Here is an 18,096-nt window from a genome sequence, read left to right on the forward strand (position 1 = left end):
CAAAAGCCATCTGCCCTCTCCAGAACCCCACTCTGCTGGCATCTGGAGCTGGCACTTCCAGCCTCCAGACCTTTCAGTCAGTGATAAGCCCGAGTCTTGTGGCACCTCGTTACAGCAAACAGACCAAGTCATTCCTCTGTTCCCTTGTCCACCCCACCCTTTCTCTTTCTGTTCTGCCAAAGGTGGTTCAGATCAGTGGAGGGTTTCTTAAGTTCAGACTAATTTTCCAGCTATTTTTACCTGGCAGTCCATGCTTGCCCTTGAGGGGACAGCAGGGCTCATAAGAGCTGGAGCTCAGGAGACCACAGCATGGAGGCATTCTGGAATGTGCTGATCAGGAACCAACCCAAGTCTATTGAGAGCTGGCTGCTGCCCGAATCCGTTGAGCGCTCACACCCCAACACCCCCCACTCTCCCTCCCAACGTTTTCCATCACTTTTGAGTACTTTAGGATTTTCCTAGACATTCTCTCACTTTAAATTCCCAGAGAACATGAAAAGACACGTTCTTATCTTTTTCTGTTGGAAGCAGTATTACTCTGTGTAGGTGTGTCAGGAAAATGACAGACAGCTTTCAGAATGGGGCAGCCATCCCTCAGTTTGTGATTTGCCCGTCTGTCAGTGTTGGTTTTGCTCGTGCCTTGTGGTGGGTAGGATGGCACACACGTCCCAATCCCGGAGCCCGGGGCTATGCTATCTTACCTGGAGAAGGGGTTCTGAATGTGGGATGAAGGTAGGAGCTCTAAGACAGGGAGACTATCCTGTGTTATCTGGGGGGGCCCATGATCCTCACAGGACCCGTATAAGAGGGAGGCGGGAGGTCAGCCAGAGAGAGACTGAAAGCTGCTACACAACTGGCTTCGAAAATTACTCATTTTATTAAGGAACATTTATGCAGGACTTCTGGTTGCCCCACAGGTTCCAAAGACTCTGCAAGCCTACACGGCCCAGCCCTCATAGGCTATGGGGTAGAGGGACCTCCATCAGTCTCGTCCCACAGGTGGGCAGTCAGAGCATGAAGGCCGAGCACCCATGGGGCTTTGGTGAGAGCCAACAGGGTGCGGACAGAGTTCTTGTTCCAAACTCCTCTTCTGCTTCACGACATGATTTAGTTCACTGAGCAGACTGATCGTTATCTCCTCACTTCTGCCTTATTCTACCCGGGGTTCCCACGAGCCTAGAATTTTTGTTCCAGGTACAAAGTCACGTTTTAATGATAAGAGATAGAAACAGATGTCTATGTTGACTTTTCAGACATATTTTAATCTTAAAATATAGCACGTGATGCTGAGAAGTGAACCCAAAGGAACAACGTCATATCCCAGGGACAGATGGTAGCAGATACATTTTTGACATGGTTAACAAGCCTTCAAAGGTCTATTATTTTCTGCTTTTCCAAACTACAAAACAGCATTGGTATTCTTTTTTGTGAACCCTGGTGGCTGGGCTACTTTGCTTTCCTGGAAAAGGCGTGTTTACCTTTCCAGAGTACCGCTCACCCTTGTTTCCAAGGACCCCCGCACAGACTCAACTAGGTCGCAGTTTGTTTCAATTTGTTTAATTAATTTGGACTTTGCTGCCAAATTTCATCTGATGCACATAACTGTGGAAAGCAGCATCTCTAGCCCGATTTATTCCCTGTGAAGCCGACTGCTTTCACTGAGACTCTGCAGAAAGGGCCTTCCTGGAGGGGCCGAGCAGAGAGGGTGTGGGGGCCTGGGTTAACTCCAGGTTTGCCCCAAAGAGCCTGGGGCGGGGGTGGGGGTGGTGTTCAGCCTGAGCGGGGAGTGAGACAGAGTTTGTAATGGGGTGGGATCTTGGCAAACCCGATGGCGATGGGACTGAGGTCAATATCCTTGGGGTCAACAAGAGACTTCAGGTTAAAGTGTTGCAGAATAGCGGTCAAGAACAGGAACAATTCCATGCGAGCCAGGCCTTCTCCGACACACACCCGCTTTCCTGGAAGTGACAACAGTGCTCCTGAGATTCTGAGGCAGCACAGGTGAGGCGGGGGGGCGGGGACTGGGTGGAGGGGTTGTGGGCAAACTGTCACCCTCACGCAGAACAGACCCCTCTCTGCCCCTTAGAAGGAAGCACATGACACCATTCAGTATAAAAATATCCGTGATAGACATATTTGGGGATAGGGCTTCATATGGTCTCCTTCACCAGGACTCAGCAGCATAGACCTATATGGGGTTGGAACAGTGATCTCTGCCCAGTGCTCCCCTAACATCCTGCAGGAAAGAAGTGGGGCCACAGTTGGAAGGCGGCCTCTAACACAGAGTATCAGGGATTTGCTTACATGGACTCCCTCCCGCCATGCACTGAGGAAGTGCCCTGGGAGAGACCAAGGGTCTGAGAGAGGACGCAAGGACACAGCCTAGGGAAGGCCAGAGTGTCCCATGGTGAGTCTCAGTAACCAACCCTGAGGTTTCAGTTACTGACCCTTGTTTAAAAGTATGGAGAATTAGGTAATAAAGTTTTGAGGGATTTTCACTAAGCACTATTGGATAGGATTTTAGCGCTGAAGAGCGGTATCTGCCATGCAGAAGGGAAAATCCCTCTCGCTCCCAGGACCTCTGACGAGAAGATGCCATTTGGCCTCTGTGGACGGGAAGAAGACATCTGGGTCCCCGCACCAGTGCGTGACCACGGCAGAGAGCGGCAATGAGGGACAGTTCCCCGGGAAGACCCTCCCTACATCTTCCCTCTTCTCACCTGCGGAAAATGCTTTAAAATAGTCACTATATTTGAACTTCCCATTTTCGTTCAGAAAGTGCTCTGGCTTAAACGTCTCTGGGTCAGGGAATTCTTGCTTGTCAAACAAGAGGGAGTCCAGGGTCGGAATTACAACCGTGCCCTAGAAGGAACAAAGGCTGGCGTCAGTGAAGTTGCCAGAACATGGGCTTTCCACGGGGGCTCCCGGCAGGAGACGTCGTCTGCTTCAGGACTAGATGGGAGGCAGTCAGGGGCCGATTCTAAACAGAAGCGAGAGCTCTAATCTCATCACGGGAGGAGCTCACCAGCTAGATGGTACTATCCGTGGTTCCTGGGGTGGGAGTACCACAAAGCCAGGCACTGGCCCAGGGGTTCCCTTCCATTTCCTCCACGGCTTGGTCACCAGGTCCATGTGAGGACAGCTGGGGAAGCAGCACTCCAGGGGGAAGAACACTGGCCTGCCCCCCCCCATTTAGCCACATCTGTCAAGGGACCCTGCCTTCCCGTGGGCCAGCAGAAGGGCTGGCGGGTGGTGCTCAGACATGCATGCCAGGCCCCATCTGACCTTGGGGATGATGTAACCTCTGAACACCGTGTCCCGGTTTGCTTCGTGGGGCAGGTTGGAGGGCAGGAGGTCGATGAACCGCTGAATCTCATGTACAACAGCGTCCATGTAGGGCATCTCCAGCCTGTCCTTGATGGCAGGGATGCGGCTTGGCCCTATCACCCTGTCGATTTCTTCGTGGAGTTTCTCTGCCGAGACGTGAAGAAGACAGATGCAAAGGACCCGCTCGGGGCTGGCTCACACCCACCCACCGCCCAGCAGAGGCTTACAGGGCACCCTCAGCAGTGCTTGGGGGTGTCCTGGATGCTGGAGACCCTTGGATAATTCCTCCACGAAGGCCAATGAGAGTCACGCTCTGTGAGGCTAGGGCCAGCTGGTAGCTGATGGCAGCTAACCCAGTGCCTGACCTGATGCCCGGAGTAGAGGGTAACAAAAAGGTCTTAGAAATTTCAGTCGGAGGGAAATCTCTGTATTAATTATTACCCCAGGCTGGTTTACTGCATGCTTCAGGAGCTGTGGAGGTGAGAGGCAGAATGGAAACAGGTGCATGTGGCCTTCTGCATGAAGAATGGAGGAGCAGAGTCTGGGCCTCCCTTACTGACAAGTTGCTGGGGCCTTTGCAGTATGCTGAGTGAATGACAAAGTCGTGTGCTGTATGGTTCCCAGGTAAAAGTGTGAAACTCATGCTGACACTGAACCAGCACTAAGGGTACGAAGTTGAGTGCAGAGGTGACACACAGTCCTGGGACAAGCCTGGGGTGGGCAGGGCTTCGGCAACAGGTTTCCAAGAGCCCCAAAGCAGCTCCTGTGAAGGCTAACACGTGTCAGATCCGGCAATGGTGTGTGGGTGTCAGTCCTATTTACTTTCTGTCTTTTTCTCTATATGGAAGATTGCTCACAACTTATCACAGTTTCTCAGGCTATAGTCCCCCCAGTCCAGACTGGTCAGAAGTTCTCAGATCTGTGGAAGGCTTTGCTCCAGAGACTTGGGCTCCTTCACCCCCAACCCTTCTGTGAGACAGAAAAAGCAATGCCTTTGGGGCCAGGTCTGATCCTGCACAGGTCACAGTCCGCATCCCTGAGGGAAATTACCTCGTATCCAAAATACCTGCCCTTAAGAACACAGTGTATTTCAGGGCTCCTACACACGCCTGGCACACAGCAGGAGCCAAGTTATTATGGGCAGCAGCAGCAAGCTTGCCTCAGGGTGATGAGTGTTCCCGGAGCAGAGCCCAGGGGCAGCCGGGACGCTGGGGCAGGTCTTAGGCATGAGGACACCCTCACCCCATCCTGCCCTCTCTCTCTGTGCTCTGTGTAGCCAGCCAGGTCTTGTTCCAGGGCAAGGTAGACATTATTTTCACTGTCAAAAGTAGGTTATTCTGTGGAGCAGAATGCAGAAGGCATGGCTTTTCCACACGCTGCTGCAGGCTCTTCCGTTCTGAAGTCAGATATGTGTCAGTGGGGCGCGGGGCACAGCATCCCAGAGCGCCAGGCACCCATCATACAGCAGCGCTTCCACCGAATCCAGGCGGTGAACCCCATGTCACTGCCATGAGGCTTAGCAAGCACGGCCAGCCTTTCATTTCACAGGCAGAAAGCTGCACCCCAAACACTCCGGCCTGACAAAGTGTGGCCCCAGAACCCTGTCTCCTGTGCAGCATACCTTCGACCTCTGGATATTTCATGAGAACCAGGAGCCCATATCTCAGAGTGGTGCTGGTGGTCTCTGTGCCCGCAAAGAACAGGTCAGCCACAGTCACAGCAATATTGTCCAGGGTGAACCAGGGCTCCGAACTGTATCTTTCCTGCAGACATTAGAGACACACAGGGACTCCATAAGAAGAGCTCTTTGGGGTAGGAGAAGAATCAATGAAACAAGATGGGATTGGGAGGGAGACAAACCATAAGTGACTCTTAATCTCACAAAACAAACTGAGGGTTGCTGGGGGGAGGGGGTTTGGGAGAAGGGGGCGGGATTATGGACATTGGGGAGGGTATGTGCTTTGGTGAGTGCTGTGAAGTGTGTAAACCTGGTGATTCACAGACCTGTACCCCTGGGGATAAAAATATATGTTTATAAAAAATAAAAATAAATAAAATAAATAAATAAATAAAAGAAGAGCTCTTTGGTGGATGAGAAAGAGACCTCTGTCTCCCTCCACCTCAAACACACCCAACAGCCTTGCTGTCAGCTCCACAGAGAGAAGAGGGCAGATGTGCATGAAGTTATCCTGTGGAGACATGATCATCTCCATGGCACAATTAGGGAAACCAAGGCTCCCAGAAGACCGGCCACAGGCAGGACTATGCTCCTCCCTTGGGCTGTGCAGCTTTGGTATTCCTCCTACAGAGCGGAGTCATGGGGGGTGGGGGAGCAAGGAGTGTAGTAAGAATCTCCCTAGTCCTGAGCCATGACCTCCAGCTGCCCGGGTCTGAGCTGTGGGGTCCATGCTAACAACCCAAGGGCCACACGCTTCCCTGGGCCTTCTCCACACCTATAGTCAGCACCACTGGGTCTAGGAGGCAGGGAAGTCACCAGGACGCCAGACACCCAGGAGGGGCAGTGAGGAGCCCCACTCGTGGAAGAGCTTCTCAGACAGCCCCCCGCAGCTGTCCAGGAATTCACATACTGTTCTAGAAGCAAAGAGATGTCAAAGGAGAGAGGAGAAGCTTCACCATCTGGGTGGGGGTCCCAGAGGGCTGTCAAAGAGATGATGCTGGAAGCCCGTGAAGTCATGTACAATTTGGGGTTTACATGCTGATCAGGAGGGTGGAAGGCTTCTCCCCAAAGGAGACACAGTCATCAAAGTCTGAAATGGTGAGGAAGTACAGCCTGGAAGGAACCACCATGAGGGGCCCACACACCCGCCTGGCAGCCACTGAGGGCGTCCCCAGCAAAGCCGCCTTGCTGCCCAGCGTGTGGACAGTGAGGCCAGCTGGGCAGGCAAGGTCTGCGTCCCCACACTTCTAGCACAGGTGGGATGGTCACATGAAGCCAGGGTGCGGTCAGACCAGGAACAGCAGAACATGCCCCCGGGGGCCGCAGGAGTGTCACAGCGTCAACCACCATGTGCACTGCACGCCCCTGCCCACGAGCAAACGTGTCTAGCTGGGTGGGGTCGGGGGCCGGCGTCCGCACCGCACCTTCTGTAGCTCCAGGAGCAGGCAGTCCGTGAAGTCCCGGGGGCAGCCGGCGTCCAGCAACAACTGGTGCTCCTTCACTCTTGCCGAAGTGTAGTCTTTTATTTCAGACACGTTTCTTAACATTTTCCAATGGCTTCCAGGCAGGTAGTGCAGATAGCTTGGGAAAATGTTATAAAGCTAGAAAAAGAGGGGGAGGGATTTCTATTTTCCTGATCAGATGCAACATGGTTTTATGTACTGGGCTATATATTTCCTCCGACTTGAACTCATGGATGTCATATTCTGATATTTAGAACATTTGGGCTCACAGTATCTTTTCCGCACCACGCTGTGGGTATGTGGGGTCGCGTGTTAGCAGGGTCCTGTTTTAAAGGGTAAAACGGTCTCCCGTGGTCAGCAAGGCAAACACTGGGCCCATGGATGTCTTCAGAAGCAACATCCAGGCTCTCAGATGGTGAGTTGCACCAGCCCTGGGGGTTCCCTGGCTTTTGTGGTCCTGTCTTCCTGTCCCCAGGTCCCGTCCTCACCCTTTTCCTAACCTCAGAGGAGCAGACAAGGGCAAGTGCAGACTAAGGGGCCTCACTTGGAGCCAGCCCGTGCTGAGCAGCCTGAAGTTCTCGTTGAAGAGCCTCTGGATCCTCAGAGCCGTCTCGTCCGTGTAGTCGAAGTGCTTACGGAAGAGGATGTCAGCGATGACGTTGCAGGGGGCAAAGCCCAGCAGAAAGGTGGGGTCGAAGGGCTGGCCTGCAACACAGGGGAGTGATCAGGCCAGCTCCCACCCACTCACACTTTCCAGAGTCTGTGATCTGTCATCCTAAGCATCCCCGTAATTCTACAAGGCTTGTGGGAGGCTATTGCGGTGGGTGGGGGTCCCTTTACTTTCCAGTTATTCCAGATAAACACACCGGACATGGAGAGGACCAGAGCTGCAGACAGTGTCTGTGGATTAAGGCAACCCTCTCAGCTCCAACTGCTTCGGTTCAGTCCGGGGTCTCGCAGGCCCAGCAAGGCTGCCCCCCAGACCATGTGTGCAAAGACCCGGTGGCCACACGCACCCCGGGTGCCCCTGAGCGCCTCCAGCAGGAAGGGGATCTCCCTCTGGATCCGCTCCTCGTTGCCACGCTTCCCCATGCCGAAGTCCCGGAGCATCGTCAGGGAGAGTCTCCGGGTGTCCTTCCAGCCTGGTCCGTTGTTGAAAGTAATCCCTGGGGAAGAGGGGACAGCAGAGCACTTACTGCATGCCCTGGGGCAGAGGGACAAGGTGAGCGGCTCCAGGCGGGAGGGACCCAAGTGGTGAACTGACCGGCCTGGGCACCCAAGCATCTGGGTGTCCAGATGCCTGGCTGGTGCCCTGAGGCTGGCTTTCCACCTGACACCTCACCTCCCCCGGTGTTCTTCCCACCATCAGTTTACTGCCTTTGTCCACTTTGCCCAGAGTCTTCCCACGCGAAACAAAACCACAGCTGCCCACCAGTGAAAGCCCCTGCCCTTTTCCCAGAAGCTGTGCTGTTTCCACTGGTTTCGAACTTCCACACTACAAATTAAAAAGTGTCCTTACTGAAACCTGAGCTGTCATTTGGCTCCCAGACTCTGCCTGCCTGTGGATATGGGGAGACCTCGTGCACATTCCCCTCGGAGGGGCAAGCAGAGGTCTGAGAAAGGCCGAGGCACTGCGCATCCTAGAAGGAAGTCTGGAGGGTCTGAGAGGGACCGGGAGGTGCGAGATGAGGCGGGGAGGGGGCACTGGACACACTAGGGCCCAGTTCCACCCGAAGGGAACATGAGGTAGAGACAACAGCTGGCTGGACAGCATGGCCCCTGACTGGGTGGGAGTGCTGGGTGGGTACATGGCACCCAGGGTCCTCCTTAGAGGGGACGTCCATCGAGGGATGGCATTTGGGTTCCTGCATTTGGGTCTGTGCATGAGGAGCTTTGGGTGCCTGCAGGGCCCTATGGAGCCTGCTAGGTGGATGCCGGGGACACAGCTGGGCAGCCCAAGAGGGATCCTAGACATGTGTGACCATACCCCCACGTGTCTGTGGGGTCCACTGACGTCTCAGCAGTGGCTCCAGTGGCTGCAGCAGACAGATCCTGCCCCAGGACGTGGGGCAGACAAGTGGGGGTCACTAGAGAGTGTGCCCTTGGCAGGCCAGAGGCCAGAGCTGTGGGCTAAGGGTTGAGAAGCTGGCAGGAAATGCAGAAAGTGGGGGTGCCCTGGACCTAAATGGCTGTGACATGGGGGCTGGGCGGGGTGGACAAGGAGACAGACAATTTTAAGATGGTTCTGGAAAGAATTGTGTAGCAGGGGGAAGGTGGGAGAGGCCCGAAAATGTGAGCAATGGACAGAGAGACAGAGACAGAGAAAGACAGAGGGACAAAGGGGAGACAGAGAGAAAGAGTTGGAAACTGAGACAGAGACAGAGAGACAGAATGACAGAGACAAAGAGAGACAGAGACAAATAGATAAGACAGAGACAAAGAAACAAGACACAGAGAGATGAGAGAGAGACAGAGACAAAGAGAGACAGAATGACAAGACAAGGAGAGAGACAAAGACAGACATAGACAAAGAGATAAAACAGAAACAGAGAGACAAGACACAGAGAGACAGAGGAATAAACAAGAAGAAAGAAAAACACTGACAAAGACAGAGAGACATATGAACAAAGACAGAGACAAAGAGACAGAGAGGGACAGAGAGACAAACACAGAGGCAGAGAGACAGACATAGATAGAGAGACAGAGAGGGAGATCCCAGAGGAGCTAAGACTTTGGAACCCAAAACAGGCTGAAATAGAGACAGTAATGCTTCTGGGTCAGAGCCTCATAAACATTCACTGAAGTGAAATTTATTGGAATTAATGTGGGCCCTGTGCTCAGTATACTGTTGACAGATAACATTTGCATCATTATGTCTAGGGCATCAGACATCCCATGGACAGGGTCTGGGCCACGTGGCACATGTGAAAATAGGACTTGGGAACCACAGCCAGGACAGGACAAAGCCCCCTGAGTCCAACACACAGAATGTGAATATGGCCCCTGCCTGGCTGCATTCAGAGGCCCTTGACTTGGGCCAGGGGTGGCAGATTAAGGGCTCCCTGGAACCAGGATGGAGCTCCTTGACCCCACAACTCCTGCTCTTGTGGGGCAGCAAAGCTCCTCTTGTGTTAATGATAAAAACTGAGGAAGTTAACTTTGCTTTCGGCAACCCCAAAGATGTAAAACCAGCCCACAACGTCCAAGAAAGAAAATCAAATGTCACTGACAGTGACAGGGTTCGACCTTGTGCATGTCGATGGGAATGAGGGGACAGCACATAAGAACAGCAGACACAGCTATAAGCACATCACTTGGAAATTTCTGCATAAAGTGGATACAGGTATTCTAGAGATTTGTCACCAAAGTTAACTAAGGAAAAACTAGAGGCTTCTGAGTTTTTGGGGTAGATGGGAGACTGCTTTCTTCCTCGTCTACTTTAGAATCTCACTAAAACTACATGAGCCAGTACCATGCTGTCTTGGTGATCACAGCTTTGTAGTAAAGCTTGAGATCTGGCAACGTGATGCCCCAGTTTTGTTTTTCTTTTTCAACATTTCCTTAGCAATTCAGGGTCTCTTCTGATTCCATACAAATTTTAGTATTGTTTGCTCCCGTTCTTTGAAAAACGTCAGTGGAATTTTGATCAGAATGGCATTGAGAGTATAAATTGCTTTAGGCGGTATAGACATTTTAACAATGTTTATTCTTCCAATCCATGAACATGGAATGGTCTACCATCATTTTGTGTCTTCTTCAATTTCTTTCATGAGTGTTCTGTAGTTCCTCGAGTACAGATCCTTTACCTTTTTGGTTAGGTTTATTCCAAAGTATCTTATGGGTTTTGATGCTATAGCAAATGGGATTGATTCTCTAAGTTCCTTTTCTGTATTTTCACTGTTAGTGTATTAGAAAACAATTGATTTCTGTGCATTGATTTTGTATCCAGCCACATTATTGAATTGCTGTATGAGTTCTAGTAGTTTGGGAGTGGAGTCTTTTGGGTTTTCCATATAAACTATCATGCCATCTGCAAAGAGAGAGAGTTGGACTTCTTCATTGCCAATTTGAATACCTTTTATTTCTCTTTTTTGTCTGATTGCTATTGCTAGGACTTCTAATACTATGTTGAACAAGAGTGGTAAGAGTGAACATCCTTGTCATTTCCGGATCTCAGTGGGAAGGCTTTCCCCTTTTCCCCATTGAGGATATTTGCTGTGGGTTTTTCATAGATAGATTTTATGAAGTTGAGGAATGTTCCCTGTATCCCTGTACTTTGAAGCATTTTAATCAGGAATGGATGCTGTATCTTGTCATATGCTTTTTCTGCATCAATTGAGAGGACCATGTGGTTCTTCTCTCTTCTCTTATTAATTTGTTCTATCACATTTATTGGTTTGTTAATGTTGAACCACACTTGCAACCCAGGGATAAATCCCACGTGGTCATGGTGGATAATCTTTTTAATGTACTGTTGGATTCTATTAGCTAGGATCTTGTTGAGAATGGGTACAGAAGGACACTACATCATTCTTAAAGGGTCTATCCACCAAGATCTAACAGTTGTAAATATTTATGCCTTCAATATGGGAGCAGCCAACTACATAAGACATCTGTTAATCAAGATAAAGAGTCATATTGATATTAATACATTAATAGTAGGGGATCTTAACATGCCACTCTCAGTAATAGACAGATCATCCAAGCAGAAAATCAATAAAGAAACAAGAGCACTGAATGACACATTGGACCAGATGGAATGGACCTCATAGATATATATAGAACATTCCACCCTAAAACAACAGAATACTCATTCTTCTCAAGTGCACATGGAACCTTCTCAAGAATAGACCACATACTGGGTTACAAATCAGGGCTCAACTAGTACCGAAATACTGAGATTATTCCCTGCATATTCTTGGATCACAATGCTTTGAAACTGGAGCTCAACCACAAGGAAGAGTTCAGAAGGAATTCAAACACCTGGAAGCTAAAGACCACCTTGCTTAAGAATGTTTGGATCAACCAGGAGATCAAGGAAGAACTGAAACAATTCATGGAAACCAATGAGAATGAAGGCACTTTTGTCCAAAACCTATGGGATACAGCAAAGGCGGTCCTAAGGGGGAAAAACATAGCCATCCAAGCCTCCTTCAAAAAAATTGGAAAAATCCAGAAAACAGCAGCTCTCTTTACACCTTAAAAAACTGGAGAATCAAAAACAAATTAAGCCAACTCCACACATAAGAAGGGAAATAATCAAGATTAGAGCTGAGATCAATGAGGTAGAAACCAGAGATACAGTAGAACACATCAATGAAACTAGAAGCTGGATTTTTGAAAGAATCAATAAGATCAATAAACCATTGGCCAAACTAATCCAAAAGAAAAGAGAGAAGACCCAAATTAATAAAATTATGAATGAAAAGAGATTACGACTAACACCAAGGAAATAAAAACAATCATCAGAAATTATTATCAACAGTTATGTGCCAATAAGTTATGCAACCTAGAAGAAATAGATGTATTCCTGGAAACCTATAAACTTCCAAAACTGAATCAGGAAGAAATTGACAACCTGAATAGACCAATATCTAGTAACAAGATTGAAGCAGTGAACAAAAACCTCCCCCCAAACAAGAGCCTGGACCTGACGGATTCCCTGGGGAACTCTACCAAACATTCAAAGAAGAAATAATACCTATTCTCCTGAAGCTTTTTCAAAAAATTGAAGCAGAAGGAAAACTTCCAGACTCTTTTTATGAAGCCAGCATTACCATGATCTCTGAACCAGGCAAAGACCCCACCAAAAAAGAGAATTTCAGACCAACATCCCTGATGAATATGGATGCTAAAATAACAGTGAGCAAGTGGGAAAGAATCAGCATACACGGTCGGGGGACAGGCAGTGGTGGGCAGCAAGTTCACGGGGCTGTGAGCTGGAGGAGCTATGAGCAGGTGCCCGCAGGGGCTCCATGATGTCCCAGGAGACACAGGAGGTAGGCACTGTAGTCGGGAGTCCGATAAACACTCAGACCACCAGATCCCTAATACGAGGTAACTGCCTATTCTCGATATGGGAACCCAGGCTCTGGAGACACAGGCTGACAAGAGAAGTGAGGCCGGCAGGACTGGATCCCGTGGAGGTCCCTTTGCGAGCGGGGGCTTTTGTGCTCAGAACAGCACAGGTGGCGTATCAGAGGCCTCCAGGGTTAGAATGTGAACTGCAGCTGCCCACAGCCCCACAGACCTCGGGGGCATCCGTGCCTGGTCTTAGGTGAGGGGCCTCGAGGCACGGAGCACCAACACCCAGAAGCAGGGGGCGCTGTGAGTGAGAAGAGCTTCCCAAACTGTGGCCCCAGGAGGCTGGGAGCTCTGGGAGGAAAGCACAGCTCATCCGCCAGAGGCATTTCCCTCTGTGGTATTTCTCTATAACACACCTGTCCTGCTGGTCAGAGTGATGGTGCGGGAGGTCCTGTTTTTTTGGTTACAAGTCTTTCATAGAAGCTTCAGTAAAGTCTGTCCTAAGCACCTGAACTGCTGAGGGTCTCTTTACTCTTGCATTTGGTTGTGCGCTGTGCTAGGTGATCATCATCCCTGGTATTTCCCTGGCTCCCACCCACCATAGGGGTCCTCTGAAAAGTGGGGCTCACCTCTGTCTTTGTGCAACTGGAATGCGAAGATTTCTCCTCTGCCAGAAAGGTCATTCTTGTGGTCAAGCAGAGCTTCCTTCACCGCCTTGTAGCCATGCAGGACCACAGTGCGCTGGGAGCCCAGGTACAAGGTGAATACCGGCCCGTACCGCTCTGCTAGCTGCAGAGACAAGCAAGGAGCCAAGTGAGACCACTGGGAACTCAGGGAGGAGGTGGGCCACGCTTAAAACCCAAAGTTGTTGTTGACCAAGAGAACACAGAGGGATCTGGAAAAAGACAGTCTTTGTCCAGCCTGACTAGGGAAGACCCTTCGCATAGAAACTTTGTTCTGCAGGGAGCAAGGGTCCAGAATGCCTGGGCTCCTTGACAAAATTAACTTGGTGGGCGGGCTCCTGTCCCACCCCTGAGGATCCTTTGCCAACATCTGCCCCATCACCCCCACTGTCTGCCATCCCCGAAGTCCCAGACCCCACGGTACTGCAGGAGGACCCTGAGTCAGCACTGTCCTGACCTCCACAGTCCATCCTCCATGGTGCACAAAGCACTGTCAACATCTCCCTTACCTCAAACACTTTCCCCACATGTAAGGTGCTTTATGGCATTCTTTTATTAACTCATGGAATAGATTTAGCAACTCATTCAGTTTTTAGATTCGTTAGCTCATTCACTATTCACAACAGCTGTGGACAGTGGAACCACACCAGAGGTGGGTCAACACCACTTTGTACCCTGTAGTTTGGCATCTACAGTGTGCATCTTGTGGGAACACATGGTCTTCCTTACATTGGGATGGTGAACAGCAGCAGCCCCAGGCACACTGGCCTCACCTAGCCATCCACTGACAAAGCATGTAACCCACGACTCAAGCAGGCTTCTGGGGCCAGCCACGGCCAATGCCCACTCAAGAGCTCAAGGTCCAATCTGTACCACTAACTAAATATCGTTAATATCCCTCTTGGATGCTACTGTTAAGTCAGTTCACTCCTAACAGGCTGGAATTGAATAACAACTTGTCTGACAGTGAATTGAATGCACACACACTATGTCTAATCTCTGAATTCTCCTCCCCTAACCAACAATAATTCTCTTACCTTGGTGAAAGACTTTGGAACATTCTTCATATCTAACTGAAGAAGATTCCCAATAATGGGCAGTGGAAAGGGGCCTGGGGGCAGTTTCCAGCTGCTGTAGATCTGTTTCCAGATAGATATAAGCATTAGTGTGGCCATCCACACCAACAGGGCAACTGTGATGCCCAAGGCAGCCATGGTGCCTTTGGGTTCACTGCTGACTTGTGTGAATGCTCTAAAGCCACAGCTTTTATAACGCACCCTCGGGAAGGAGGGCGACCAGCCAGCCAATGCCATCTTCCTTTTCTTCTCGCCCAGCGTTATTAGTTTATTATTAGCTACTGTTGGCCATCATTTCCAAAGCTGACTCCTGAGGTGGTTGCATCAGAGAAACTCTGTCCTGGCACCCACCTTATGATGTTCAGTATCTATCAACCCTGGGTGCTGGCACCTGCACCAAAGTCAGCCAACAGCATCCAGGGAAATACCACGCTGGACCTTGGGTCAGAAGATCACCCTGGTTTGGACAGGGGGGTTCATATTATGTTTACAGGGGTGGCTTAGGGGCCAGATCTAAGGCAGCATCGATTATGTGCTGGTGAGTGCCTCCACGGCAGAGTACTGGATCTCATGCATTAAGAGTCTTCACGTCTGCTCAGGCTCCCACTGGCTGAGAACAGCTGTGTCTGTACACATTTCCCGAGGGTGTAAATGTGGCGAGGGAGCCCGAGGGCAGGCGCTGGTGAGCCTGGACCACACAGGGGTGCAGCTGTGCTCTGGGGCAAGGTCCCACTGTTCCAGGGCCTCTGGCCATAATGGTGCAGAGCGCCCAAATAACATCAAATTCTAAATACAGGAATACGTATCTTTTGAAAATAGTGACATTTTTGAGTACTTCTTTTCAGAAGCAAGGCCTTTTTGTTCGTCTTGCATCTTATTCAGTTGCCTGGACCTTCTAGGATGATGCTAACGAACGGTGATGACAGGGCTGGCCTGGTAGGAATGAGGTCCTTCGGCAGGCTTTCCATCACATCTGCTGTTGGTAGTTTGTGGTAAAGACTCAGTCACACTGGAGCCACCTTCTTGTCTCCCTAGCTCACTAAGAGGACCTTGGGTGAGTGCAGAGAGGATAAAATAGTTTCTAGCTGAGACAGTCCTGTGACTTTTCTCCTTGGGTCTGCTGCACGGTGCTGGCTGCGGACAGGGTCTCATGTGACAGCACTCACAGCGCGACATCACCCCCAGTGTTTTCATGGGGTGACCCTCTTTTCACATGCTGGTGGACTCAACTTATTAACAGTACTTTTGGTTATTTTGTATCTGTGTCTGTAAATAGAATTGGGGGGCAGATTCTTATGTTTTATTAGGTTCTTGCATAAGAATTGTGGGTGAGCAGGGTGTTGGACATTAAGGAGAGCACAGATCGCGTGCAGCACTGGGTGTTGTATGCAAACAATGAATCTTGGAACACTGCATCAAGAACCAACGATGTACTGTATGGTGACTAACATAACATTAAAACAAAACAAAACAAAAAAGAACTGTGCTAACTCAAGAAAACAATTGAAATGCCCTCCATCTTTCTTTATGTCTGAGATGCTTTAAACCATCAAGAAATTATCTGGACTTTGAAATGTTGTTAGAACTCACTAGTGAAACAACATGGAGAGATTTTATTGAAGTTAAACAATTATTTGTAAAGATTAAAAGACCATATTTTTTTATAATTTTTTTTTGACAGAGAGAGATCACAAGTAGGCAGAGAAGCAGGCAGAGAGAGAGAGGAGGAAGCAGGCTCCCTGCTGAGCAGAGAGCCTGATGCGGGACTCGATCCCAGGACCCTGAGATCATGACTTGAGCTGAGGGCAGAGCCACCCAGGCGCCCTTAAAAGACCATCTTAATTAAGAAAGTAAAACATGTTCTTTGTAACAAATTCAAACAATACAAAACTGGATAAAGCAAAAAGTGGGAGTCCCAGATCCTCCCTACAGAGGTGGCTTTCTTACTTTAAGACTTATTAGGAAAGAAAAATTGCTACCAATTCTTTTTTGTTATTTCTGATTTTTGTTAGACTTATTGAAAGATTTCCTTTGAGGGCATCTGGGTGGTTCAGTTGGTTAAGTGTCTGTCTTTGGCTCGGATCATGATCTCAGGGTCCTGGATAGAAAGAACTTCATGCCTGGTTCCCTGCTCAGCAGGAAGTCAGCTTCTTTCTCTGCCATGCCCCCTGCTCATGCTCACTCTCTCTCAAATAAATAAATAAAATCTTTTTTTTAAGATTTTATTTATTTATTCGACACACAAAGAGAGAGAAATCACAAGTAGGCAGGGAGGCAGGCAGAGAGAGGTGGGGAAGCAGGTTCTCCACTGAGCAGAGAGCATGATGTGGGACTTGATCCCAGGACCCCGAGATCATAACCTGAGCCAAAGGCAGAGGCTTAAGACACTGAGCCACCCAGGCACTCAATAAAATCTTTTTTAAAAAAGACATAAAGAGTTCTTTTACACTGACTTAATTCTGTATATCAACTTCATGCGTACAACTAAAAGGGAAGTTAGAGGCGCCTGGGTGGCTCAGTGGGTTAAAGCCTCTGCCTTAGGCTTGGGTCATGATCTCAGTGTCCTGGGATTGAGCCCCGCACTGGGCTCTCTGCTCGGCACGGATCCTGTTTCCCCCTCTCTCTGCCTCTCTGCCTACTTGTGATCTTTGTCTGTCAAATAAATAAATAAAAACTTTTTTTTTAAAGGGAAATTAAACAAGTGCCTTGGTTGCCATTAACTTTAAACAACTTCCCGTGTGCTGATAGGACCTCTCACTCCTGGTAGGAGCCTTCAACACTTGAAGAATTAGCAGTAGGGAATTGAAATTAAGTCCTAGGAAACTAGCAGAGCCTTCTTTTTAAAAAGGTTGCCTGCCTGGGTGCCTGGGTGGCTCAATGGGTTGAGCCTCTGCCTTCGGCTCAGGTCATGATCTCGGGGTCCTGGGATCGAGCCCTGCATCAGGCTCTCTGCTAAGAAGGGAGCCTGCTTCCCCCTCTCTCCCTGCCTCTGCCTACTTCTGATCTGTCTCTGTCAAATAAATAAATAAAATCTTAAAGTAAAAAATAAAAATAAATAAAAAGTTTGCCTGCCTAAAATCAACAGCACAGGAAAACAGGTGTTGGTGAGAATACAGAGAAAGGGAACCCACCTACACTGTTGATGAGAATGCGAGCTGGTGGCCACTCTGGAACACTGTGTGGAGGTCCCGCAGACGAACTACAGATACCACTTCCATATGACCCAGGGCTTGCACGACGGGCTATTTACCCAAGAAATACAGAAACACCAATTCAAAGGGACACACGAACCCGATGTTTTTAGCAGCATTATTTACAGTAGACAAGAGATGGAAGCCGCCCAAGGGTCCCCTGACTGATGGAGAGGGGTCTGTGAGTGCAGTGAAGAATTATTAAGCCATAAGAATGAAATCTCGCCCTTTACAATGACAGTGTTGTGCTAAGCAAAGGAAGTCAGAGAAAAACAGATGCCATAGGATTTCACCCATATGTGGAATTTAGAAACAAAATGACCCGACAGAAAAAGACAAGCCAAGGGACAGACTGTTAACTCTAAAGAATGGGCTGATGGTCACCAGCGGGGAGTTGGGGGGACGGTTAGGTGACGGGATGGAGGCGTGCCCTTGTGCTGAGCTCGGGAGACGTGTGCAAATGTTGGGCCATGATGCTGTGCACCTGAGACTCGTACAACACTGTGTCAGCCGTACTGCAGTTAAAATAAAATATAAATATAAGTAAAAAAATAAGTAGATGCTACATACAATGCCCCTAACATCACAAGAGGACGCAATCATGCAGGGAAACCGCCATGAACATTGACAGCTCAGATGGAAGATGAGCTTGAG

General features: G+C 49.4%; 1 protein-coding gene across 1 annotated transcript; it reads right to left on the reverse strand.

Moving 5' to 3' along the window:
- Positions 1-1,241: 1,241 nt before the first annotated feature.
- LOC131830489 (cytochrome P450 2E1) lies at positions 1,242-14,426 on the reverse strand. Its single transcript, XM_059172717.1, has 9 exons — positions 14,213-14,426; positions 13,122-13,281; positions 7,485-7,634; positions 7,013-7,173; positions 6,430-6,606; positions 4,949-5,090; positions 3,286-3,473; positions 2,721-2,862; positions 1,242-1,958 (listed from the first exon to the last, which is right to left on the reverse strand). Exons 1-9 carry the CDS (start codon positions 14,387-14,389, stop codon positions 1,771-1,773), a joined length of 1,485 nt encoding a protein of 494 aa, XP_059028700.1. The 5' UTR covers positions 14,390-14,426; the 3' UTR covers positions 1,242-1,770.
- Positions 14,427-18,096: the final 3,670 nt, after the last annotated feature.

The sequence above is a fragment of the Mustela lutreola genome, chromosome 4, assembly GCF_030435805.1.
Source record: "Mustela lutreola isolate mMusLut2 chromosome 4, mMusLut2.pri, whole genome shotgun sequence".
Taxonomy (NCBI): Eukaryota; Metazoa; Chordata; class Mammalia; order Carnivora; family Mustelidae; genus Mustela; species Mustela lutreola.

What these genes read in the sequence shown, in the direction of transcription:
- LOC131830489 (XM_059172717.1), bottom strand. Translation starts at nt 14,389, where the DNA reads ATGGCTGCCTTGGGCATCACAGTTGCCCTGTTGGTGTGGATGGCCACA. An exon ending in TTCCAAAGTCTTTCACCAAG is followed by an intron (nt 13,282 to 14,212) that starts GTAAGAGAATTA and finishes TTGTCTCTGCAG; the next exon opens with CTAGCAGAGCGGTACGGGCC. An exon ending in GAAATATCCAGAGGTCGAAG is followed by an intron (nt 3,474 to 4,948) that starts GTATGCTGCACA and finishes ACGTCTCGGCAG; the next exon opens with AGAAACTCCACGAAGAAATC.